The 10,581-nt window shown below is 51.3% G+C and overlaps 1 protein-coding gene across 1 annotated transcript in view; it reads left to right on the forward strand.

Annotated features, from left to right (window-relative positions):
* PLEKHH1 (pleckstrin homology, MyTH4 and FERM domain containing H1) overlaps nt 1–10,581 on the forward strand; it is a 56,947-nt gene that overhangs the window by 41,419 nt on the left and 4,947 nt on the right. Inside the window, exons 13-24 of the mRNA XM_017500839.2 lie at nt 747–833; nt 1,187–1,348; nt 2,321–2,401; nt 2,752–2,934; nt 3,324–3,432; nt 4,238–4,350; nt 5,254–5,430; nt 5,765–5,862; nt 6,368–6,545; nt 6,974–7,129; nt 8,178–8,278; nt 9,311–9,452. Of these exons, the coding sequence (XP_017356328.1) occupies nt 747–833; nt 1,187–1,348; nt 2,321–2,401; nt 2,752–2,934; nt 3,324–3,432; nt 4,238–4,350; nt 5,254–5,430; nt 5,765–5,862; nt 6,368–6,545; nt 6,974–7,129; nt 8,178–8,278; nt 9,311–9,452 (1,587 nt within the window). The remainder of the gene's footprint in view (nt 1–746; nt 834–1,186; nt 1,349–2,320; nt 2,402–2,751; nt 2,935–3,323; nt 3,433–4,237; nt 4,351–5,253; nt 5,431–5,764; nt 5,863–6,367; nt 6,546–6,973; nt 7,130–8,177; nt 8,279–9,310; nt 9,453–10,581) is intronic.

Raw genomic sequence — 10,581 nt, forward strand, 5'->3', positions numbered from 1 at the left:
ATAGGACCCCCCCTGCAGAACCAATTTTGATGTTTTTTTTGAGGCAGAGTCTCAGCTTTGTCACCCAGGCTGGAGTGCAATGGTGTGATCATGGCTCACTGTAGCATCAGCCTCCTAGGCTCAAGTAGTCCTCCCATCTCAGCCTCCTGAGTAACTGGGACTACAGGCCTGTACCACGCCTGGCTAATTTTTAAGATTTTTTATAGAGCTGTGGTCTCACTGTATTACCCAGGCTGGTCTTGAACTCCTGGGCTCAAGTGATCCTTCTGTCTAGGCCTCCCAAAGTGCTGGGATTACAGGTAAAAGTCACTGTGGCCAGCCTAATTTTAATGTTTCAGAGACAGCAAAAGGCCTCATGCAACTCCAGCTGGTTGGTAGCGGCTGTCTTGAACATCATGTGAAGGACTTTGGGCCTGTGCTCAGTGAGAAAGCATGCTGTGATTGACTGGAAGGTCTGAAATAGCACTGGAAAGGATAAGAATGGTGCTATATGTGCCACTTATTTGCCATAGTTGGTCTGACCCAGTTTTAAAGGCTCATTCTACCATTTTCGAGGCTTGGATTAGAAGGACTCATGTTTCTGATTAAGACTCCATTTAACTATAGCCAGAATCTAGAATAAGTTACCCATCATAACACAGCTGGAATATTGGGAATCATGTTCCCTTTGCCTATGGCCTGGAGTAAGATCTGAGGGTAAATGAGAGGCTCCACATTCAACTGCTCTCCTCCCTATTCCTTTACAGAGTGATGTCATCCGGAAACCTCAAGGCCAAGTGGATCTGAACTCCCGCTGCCAAATTGTTCGAGGGGAGGGTTCACAGACATTTCAGGTGAGCACACTCCTAGCAGCCAGTATTTTAGATAGAAGAGGTGCTGCGTTTGGATATGTCTATGAGTGAGACAGAGATGGGGCCAAATGAGCATGAATGAAAGACTTCAGATCAACATTTAGATGTGATCCTAGCTTGTGAGTACAAGAAAGGCAGGTAAGACAAAACATGAGAGATGGAGTGAGGGAAGGAGAGACAGGGAGAAAAGGCTGAGGAGGAAAAGAAGGGAGGGAGCACTAGGGCAGGCAGAAGGCCAGCCCCTTGGGTTCAGGGACAGGTGCCACTCGGAGCCAGGTCCTGGTGACTCCGTTCTCCTGGCGTGCTGCCCTGCCCCGACATCTCGGCCTCCACAGCTCATCTCTGAGAAGAAAACCTACTACCTGACAGCTGATTCACCCAGCCTGCTGGAGGAGTGGGTCCGAGTACTCCAGAGCCTTCTGAAGGTGCAGCCCACCGGGCCTCCAGCCCTGCCTCAGGGCGGCACCAAGCCCACCGTCAAGGGCTGGCTGACCAAGGTACAGGGTGCGGTGATAGGGGAGGAATGTGCGCCTCCTGTGAGTCAGGGGAGCCAGGAGTGGGGTGCCGAGGGTGGTGGCTTCCCTCCTTATACGGGGCTCCTTTCTCTGGGAGCTTCCTCACAGTGACTGCCTGGCCAGCCCTCAAACGTGGCCAGGCCACATGAGGTGATGGCGAGTGATTCCCTGGAAATAAATCATGGTTGTTGGAACAACTGTTCTCAAGAAAGAGAAGAGAAAGGAGCACCTTGCCTCCATTTTGAGGTCATTAGGGGTTGTCACCCCCCCGCCACCTTGTACCCGCCCCAGTGTTAATAGCGGGAAGAAGAGACCTGGGTGAGGTACATATGGCCACTCAGAGGCTTAAAGAACCCCAGGCCTGCCCCAAAGACATTTTTGTGAGGGCTTTTCTGGCTGAAAAGAACAAAGAAGTGCTTCTTAAGCCCAAGAAAATGGAAGTTAACAAGGAAGTGCATTAGCTAGACCAGAACACCAGCAGGAACCAAAGCTACTTGCGCTCAGCAAGCTCAGCGCTGGTGGGCTCACTGTGCGCCTCTGGTTCCCGTTCTGTCTGTTTGTGTCATTTTCCTCCACCCGTGTGCAGCTTCTGTTTCCTCATGATTCAGCCTGCTGTTTTCCCTCCCTTCCTCATGGCATCCTGACAGCTGTGGCCTCTGCCACCTAACAAGTTCTTCCGATTTTCATATGCCTCGAGGGGACATCTGATTGGCCTGGCTAATTGTTTAATGGCAGGTCATAGGTCACTGTATAGCCCATATGGCTGGGGTGCTGCACGGTGCACACCATGGCCCCTCGACATGAAAGGGGTGGTTCCATTTGTAGGGGGCCCGAATGGCATCTCCATCTCTATCACAGGTCAAATCTGTCTCCCTGTGGCTTCTCTTTGCCAGGCCTGGATTTACTTCTGGAGTCACCTAGTTCTCATAATGCCAGTTCACTTCTGTCTTACAGGTAAAGCATGGCCACTCCAAGCTGGTCTGGTGTGCTCTTGTCGGGAAAACCTTCTACTACTACCGGAGCCATGAGGACAAGGTACTTCCTCAGCCTCCGGAAAGTACCCACTCTCCTGCTTCCCCTAAAGCACATGACTGTCGCTCCATGTGCTGATGAAAGTCCCTACCCCACGTAACCCCACAATAAATACAAAACCAGTTGGCTAGATGCCTCCAGAATGTGAGAGTCTGCCTGTCTGGGTCTCTGGTGCTTCTCCAAGCAAGCCTTGTTCTGCTGCCAGCCTGGCTGGGATGCTATAGTCTCCACCTCCCCATCTTGTCATCTGTCCATATTCACGATTCCCAGCTCTACAGAGCCTATGTATTCGGAGAGAGGAGACTCCCTGTCCCCCACTGGCTCTCTGATTCATGGAAGGCTCCTGTCCACAGCGACCCCTGGGCTGCCTGCCTGTGCGGGATGCGCGCATAGAGGAAGTAGATCGATCCTGTGACTCAGACGAGGACTATGAGGCTGGAGGAACCAGACGGTTGCTTTCCTCCCACTGCACCCTGGTGATCCACCCCCCAGAGCACAGCCCCACCTACCTCCTCATTGGCACCAAGCATGAAAAGGTAAGGAAGGACGCTGGGCCTCCAGGGTCAAGCTTAGACCTGTGATTCTGATCTTCCCTTCTCTCTTTCCCCTGAGCCTCCCAAAATTCAAGTTTATTTCCTTTTGGACACTTTGGCAACTGATATTCTCTGAACAGGAATATTCCTTTATATCGAATCTATTCCCAATGACCAACATTGCTTCACTGAGGTCATGTGATAGAATCGCAAATTGGAATCTTGGGTTCATGTTCACCTGATCCTCAGTCTTTCCAGGTAGCCCTGACTCATGCCTGTCAAACTAGCTGAACCCCACCATGGGCTTGGCCCCTTCGAGGAGCCCTCCTTGGAGCTCTTGCCCCTACTCTTCCCTCCCCATCCCCATCCGACAGCTTTCTACACTTTTCCAGGATACATGGCTCTACCACCTCACAGTGGCTGCGGGTGGCAGCAGTGCCAAGGTGGGCACTGCCTATGAGCAGCTCATTGGAAAACTGATGGATGGTGAGGGAGACCCAGGTAAGGCAAGGGTGACCACCACTGCTTGGGTCGGAGGGTAGTGGCTGGGTGACAGTTGGTCAAGATCCCAAAGAAAGCAGTGTTGTACCCCAAAGCTGTTTTTAAAACATCTAAGCCACAGAGGGGAAGTTCCCATCCCAAGCTCCAGGGCCCTTCTGTCTCCAGCTGAGATCCTGAGGTGACCACTCTGCATCTGAAGGGGTTCATCTGGGAAGCCAATTTTCCAGGGACCTGGGTCAATGTTTTACTTTAATCAACCTGCAGCGTTGCTGGCTGGGCAGAAGGTTGAAGAAAGAAGGTAGCTGGTTAATTTATAGTTAGAATTTGTTAATCAATAAGTGAAGCCTAAATTGGGATCCTGCCAACCTGTTTGCAGTCTTTATTTTGCTACTGATTCTCAGGGCCCTGGGGAACTAATTAATGGCACATACCACACACACCCCTTTACTACTTTTCTGAGGCTTGTGTATTTCCAACCCATTCATATACTCCTCCATCCAGACCTGACACAGTAAGAAAGACGCCTCCCCTGCACACATCCATCTGCACTCAGATACCCACAATCTTGCACACTCACCCCTACTGCTACTCCATGAGGACGGCCATGTAGATGAGGGTGCTCACGGCAATGCCCACCTGCATACCCCTATGGATGATAAACCCAGCGCAACCCAAGTGTCTTCCAAGTTTATTCCAAGATAGCTAAACTGCCGTCTTCCCCACAAATTAAAGTTGAGGGTAAGTGGGAGGTGAGTCCCCCCTCAGTAGTAACTGCCCCTGCTCTCTGGTGCTGTGCTTTGGGCAGATTCCCCGCTCTGGAGGCACCCCATGCTGTGCTACAGCAAAGATGGCCTGTACGCCTCCCTCACCACCCTGCCCTCGGAGGCCTTACAGACGGAGGCCCTCAAGCTCTTCAAGGTAAACTGGTGTGGAGGCCAGGCGCACCAGCAGGATACTGTCAATACTTGGGTGGAGAAGACCTGTGCAGTTGGGGGGCAACCCACAGAGGGATTTGGAGAGGAAATGAAGGAAACTCCCCAAGGTCCCTGTGGCTTCCTGGATGGCAGGAATGTACAGTAATCCTCTCGCTAGGAGGGAAGCAGCTCTGGAACATCATGCCCAGTCCTTGGGAAATGCCAGTGAACACTCTTCTTGAGGAGATCCCCTCCTCCTGTAGATAAGCAGAAAAGACCAGGTTTATGTTGTTCTGGACCTGAGAGATTCGGACCTATGTTAGCATGTTCTTTGTGAATGTCTGAGTTTTGGTTTTTTGTTTTTGTTCTCATTTTTGAGATGGAGTCTCACTCGGTTGCCCAGGCTGGAGTGCAGTGGCATGATCTTGGCTCACTGCCTCCCTGGTTCAAGCAATTATCCTACCTCAGCCTCCAAGTAGCTGGGATTACAGGCACCCACCACCATGCCTGGCCAATTTTTGTATTTTTAGTAGAGATAGGGTTTCACCATCTTGGCCAGGCTGGTCTTGAACTCTTGACCTTGTGATCTACCTGGCTCGGCGTCCCAAAGTGCTGGGATTACAGGCATGAGCCACTACACCTGGCCTGAGTTTTCTGTTTTTTTAAAAAATGTATTTGCCTTGTTTATGTAATGAGAACATTTTAAAAAGGAAAGATTCTATCCCAAAGTAGCCCATAGCCCCTTTTAGTAAGCAGAGATGCCCTCAAGCAGTAACAGTGCTCCGTCTTACAAAGGGCTGTCAGTGAACTTGAACCTCCCTTGAACGCTTGGAAAATGGCCAAGCCATTCAGTTCTCCAAACCCAGGGGATGCTGGTCTGCCTGTGCTCACTGTCATTCCCTCCCAGTCCTGCCAGCTCTTCATCAATGTGCCGGTGGAAGCTGCCTCAGTGGACTACCATGTGTCCCTGGCCCAGACCGCGCTGCAGGTCTGCCTGGTTCACCCTGAGCTACAGAGTGAGATCTACTGCCAACTCATGAAGCAGACCAGCTGCCGCCCGCCTCAGAAGTACTCCCTCATGCAGGTGGGCATGCCAAGGGTGGAGCAGCTGACAGAAGCCATTGGCACAGGCTGCCCAGGTGGGAAAGGTGGGAGGAGGTGAGCGGGCAGGCGTGCTGTGAACTCAGCCGGTGGGCATCCTCTGTGCTCCACACTGCATCAGTATGGCTGAGCTATCTGTGCACAGACTAGTGATTGCATTCTGGACACAGTTGACCAAGTTGGCCATCCCAGTACCCACAGCAGGTTGGGGGCTCTGGTTTGGGGGAAGAGTGCTGAAGGCTCTGTAGCTCGGGGCTGTGAGGACAGGTGGTACTGCAGGCCCAGCATTAACCCCATGCTGTCTGTGTCCCTGGCAGTGCTGGCAGCTCCTCGCTCTGTGTGCTCCACTTTTCCTGCCTCAGCATCACTTCCTCTGGTATGTCAAGCAGCAGCTCCAACGCCATGCAGATCCCAGGTGAGTGAACCCGGCTGTTTCCTCTGCTATTTGAGCACTGCCAACTGCAGCATGAATACAAGGGATGAGAGGAGTCTAGGACAGACCAGATCACTCCTGTCCTCTGAGACCGCTCAGTGCTCGTGGAGACTTCACCCATCGTCTTCTGCACAAATGGGGGCATCGGGATCTGGGCATGCTTCAGCTTCTCTGCACACCAATCCATGCCTCCACGGATGTACTGTGGCAACTCTCGCCTGAAGCCACACTGCCCCCAAACTGTCCCCAAATGCTATTCTGTTGTTATGTCCTCTGGGTTTTGGAAGAAATATCCATGCCAGTAATTTGCTACATAAAGGTCCTGAATGACAAATTAACTCCCCAGACCAGAACCTTCAGGGCTTTTCCCACAACCTGCCCCACCTACAGTTTTGGTCCTGGCTGAGTCTGGATAGGGACTGAGGGTGCCAAAGTGGCAGGGATGAGCAGAGTCCCTCATATTCCCCTCTTCCTTCTGTCTCTTTAGAAATGAAACTGGCCAGTATGCCACCTACTGCCAGCGGGCAGTGGAGCGGACCCTGCAGGCCGGGGAGCGGGAAGCCAGGCCATCACGCATGGAAGTGGTGTCCATCCTGCTGCGCAACCCCTTCCACCACTCCTTGCCCTTCAGCATCCCCGTGCACTTTACCAATGGGACTTACCAGGTGAGGAGCTGGGCATGCTCCTTGCCCCTAGTCTTCTCCTGTCACCATCCAGCAAATACCTCTGGGCCAGGTGGATGCTAAGGCTCCTTAGGCTTGGCAGATTCTTCACTGGTGCCCCACAGGTAGATTTTACGAACTGATTGCATGAAAGGGGAAGCTGAGATGCTGACCACGAAAGTGGCATAAGAAAGGGCCTCCAAAAGATTGTTGGTAAAGGAGGGACCCAGCTTATGCCCAGTTGGTTTACAGTGGAAGGGCTCACATCCCTTATGCACTGGCCCTTTGCTTATGAACACAGAAACCAACTTGCTTTGGCCTCTTGTATTCGCCCTTGCTCCTTTCTACCTGCTGTACCCAGACCCCTTCACCAGCCCTAGTGAGCTCCTCTCGGGAAGTTCACTCTGGGACGGAACCTTCTCCCACCTCAGGTGGTTGGTTTTGACGGCTCCTCCACGGTTGACGAGTTCCTTCAGCGGATGAACCAGGAGATAGGCATGAGAAAGCCATCCCACTCTGGCTTTGCCCTCTTCACGGATGATCCTTCAGGCAGGGACCTGGAGCACTGCCTGCAGGGAAGTGTCAAGGTGACAGCCTCCCACTAAGCCAGCTGAGCCCCTCCCTGCTCAGGGATATTGGTGGTGGGGAAAGAGCTCATCTGATGGGTGCCTGACTGGTAGCTCATTTGGTGCTGAGCCCCAGGTGCTTCCTTAGTCAGCATTTCTATGCCATCCTAAAATGTACCTGGGTGGGGAGAAGAAAGTGCTCTTGTCTCTGGGGACAAGATCTCTACAATCCTACTTCCCTGGAGTGGCTATCAGCATCCAGAAGAAAAGCGTCTTCTTGGCTTGGTGTAGGGACATGGAGGCCCCACGAAGCCACTGCCTACGTGTGCCCACTCAGAGGCTCTCAGCTGTATGCATGGATCCCCTGGATGTCATGTTGTACCCAGCACCTCACTTTTACACTTTCTGCCAGGACCTATGCCATGCTTATATGTTGGACACTTTAAAGAGGCAGGTCCTTATGGTGTCCCTATAACTAAAGGCCACTGAATGGGATTTAAAATCAATCTTATATTGTGGTCTGGGATTACTGTCTTGAGGGATCAGTGTTTGTGAGAAGGTGCTGTAGCACTTTGATGCATATTTGGCTCCAGTGTGTACTTTATTTAAGGCAACAGGATAAAAGTTTCTATGGTCTTTTAACATTGCCTGGAAAAACTATGCCACATACCTTCTTTGCCAATGTCTAGGCATCTGTAAGGCTTTGTTACACGGTAGGCCTCTGGGCATATTTGTTGAACTGGAGAACAGCAGTCAGTGGAATGGAAATGGAGCTGGTGATCGCAGGCCAGGGGGCTGCCTAGCCTCTGGGGAGGCCCCTCAGTTGGTGAGGCCAGCAGGGCAGATTTTTCACTTTATTGCTTACCCTGCCCTGGGTTCCCTCTGTTTGTGAGTGAGCCGCAGCCACATTGGGTCCAGGGAGCATGAGGCTTTGCAGATCGGCCTCCTGCCGGGAGGACCTTTCCTTAGCTTTCTTTGCTCTTCTGCTGTGAGTCCTGCCCTGGCTGGACCTTGATCCCTTCTCCCCTTATCAGGAACTTTTCTGACTTTCTTCTTTTGCCTTTTCAAGATCTGCGATGCCATCTCCAAGTGGGAACAAGCCCAGAAGGAGCTGCACCCCAGGAAGCCTGAGGGTGGGACACGTGTCGTGAAGCTGATGTACAAGAACAGGTCCTAAGCACTGCACAAGGGCGGGGCCAAACATCAAGGCTGCCACTGGGTGCAGCTCATTACCTCCTCGACTAGAAGGCCTATCCATACAGGGGAGGGGCCCACAGATATAACATGGCCCGGCAGTCACTAGCTGGGGCACAGGCTGGCTCTCCTGCTGATACTCTGTGAAACCCTGGGCAGCTCATGCCTTCTGTCAGCCTTCCCTGTACTTCGTGTGCGTGTATATACACACATAGACACACACATGTGCACATGCATGCACAAATGCATGTACATTTGCCGAGAAAACAGACCAGACCAGCCTGGGCAACATGGCAAAACCCCACCTCTACAAAAAATACAAAAATTAGCAGGCATGGTGGCATGCACCTGTAGTCCCAGCTACTCGGAGGGAGGGACTGAGGTGGGAGGATCGCTTAAGCCCAGGAGGTCAAGGTTGCAGTGAGCTGAGATTGCGCCACTGTAGTCCAGCCTGAGCAACAGAGTGAGACCCTGCCTCAAAAAAAAAAAGGAAAAGGAAAAGGAAATAGACCAACCTCATGGGATGGCTAAGTGTGTTACTTTATGAGAGTGAAATTTTGTATGAGCACCAGCTGTTTAAAGAATAAGTAGCTCCTATATCAATTCCAGAAAATATAGAAGTTGACATCCTGACTTTCTATCAATTCGAGCAAGAAAATCCCATCCCTTCATCTCAGCATGTCTCCAGGCAAATAGTTTCCAATAGTGTCTTACCTCACCCAGTCCCCTAATCTATAATTCCAGGTACCAGATTCCCCTTACCAAATGCAGTAAGTTTAACCGTGTCTTCAGAATGAACCAAGTCCTCCTGTTGGCATGGGATCAGGATGGCACTGCATCTGCTATGTCATACTTGGTTACATGTTTCTGGAGGCAATACAAAATAGGCTCACAAATAATGTGAGAAGAGTAGTTACTCTTCTTGGAAATAAAGGTAACAGACCCAGAGAAAGCCCCATCCCTGTTTGGGATGCCTGCTGAGTCCTGGCTTCTTACTCTTCCCTGCAGGCTGTACTTCCGCAGTCAAGTCAAAGGGGAGACCGACCGAGAACGGCTGCTCCTTGCCTCTCAAACTAGTAGAGAGATATTGGCAGGGAGGTTTCCTGTCAACAAGGAGTTGGCTCTTGAGATGGCTGCCCTGATGGCCCAGGTAAGGTTCTGTTCGGGAAGCAGGAGAGTCCGGTTACCAGCTTAGAATGAATGCACCATGCAGCCTGAAACACTGCAGAGATCCTGCAGATCCTGTGGTGCCCAGAAGAGGGCAGCCTTGCCGTCTCTGGGATGGAGAGCAGCTGACTCCTACAGAGCGGAGCTAGCTCCTCCCTCACCGCAGATACAGGATGTGTGCAGAAGGCTGGACTTGGAATCCAGAGACCTGGGTTTGAGTCCTATAAACCTTCCAATTGTGAGGTCTTAGCCAAGTCACTTCACTTGTCTATGCTTTAGTTTCCTTCTTTGTATACCAAAAACAAAAATACTTGGCCGGGAGCAGTGGCTTATGCTTATAATCCCAGTACTTTGGGAGGCCAAGGCGAGCAGATCACCTGAGGTCAGGAGTTCGAGACCAGCCTGGCCAATACCGTGAAACATGTCTCTGCTGAAAAAAAAAAAAAATTAGCTGGGCGTGGTGGTGGGCACCTGTAATCCCAGCTACTCAGGAGGCTGAGGCAGGAGAATCGTTTGTACCTGGGAAGTGGAAGTTGCAGTGAGCCAAGATTGCACCATTGCACTTCAGCATGGGCGACAAGAGCAAAACTCTGTCTCAAAATAAACACTTCTCTGCCAGCCTTCACAGAGTTGTATTAAGTATGATACCTGGATAATGCATTATGTATGTGATAAACTCTATAAACCATCAGACCTAAGTAGAATTAGGCCAGTGGCCTTCTAAATGTAATGGGAAGGAGAGTCCAAGTCTGAATGTGTGTTCCTCTTCCTAATTCTACTTAGGTCTGATGGTTTATAAAGTTTACCTGGAATACCTTCATGGCTCCCATAAGAGAGTCTGACACCTACTATATACCCACAAAATTTAAAATATTGGGGCCAGGTATGGTGGCTCATGCCATGGGAGTTTGAGACCAGGGGTTGGGAATTTGAGACTAGCCTGACCAGTATGGAGGGTTTGCGTCTCTCTAGGTATGGTGGTGCATGCGTGTAACCCCAGCTACTTGGGAGGGTGAGGCAGGAGAACTGCATGAACCCGGGAGGTGGTGGTTGCAGTAAGCCAAGATCATGCCATTGCACTCCAGCCTGGGCAATAAGAGCGAAACTCTATC

The sequence above is a fragment of the Cebus imitator genome, unplaced genomic scaffold (genome assembly GCF_001604975.1).
Source record: "Cebus imitator isolate Cc_AM_T3 unplaced genomic scaffold, Cebus_imitator-1.0 Scaffold13, whole genome shotgun sequence".
Taxonomy (NCBI): Eukaryota; Metazoa; Chordata; class Mammalia; order Primates; family Cebidae; genus Cebus; species Cebus imitator.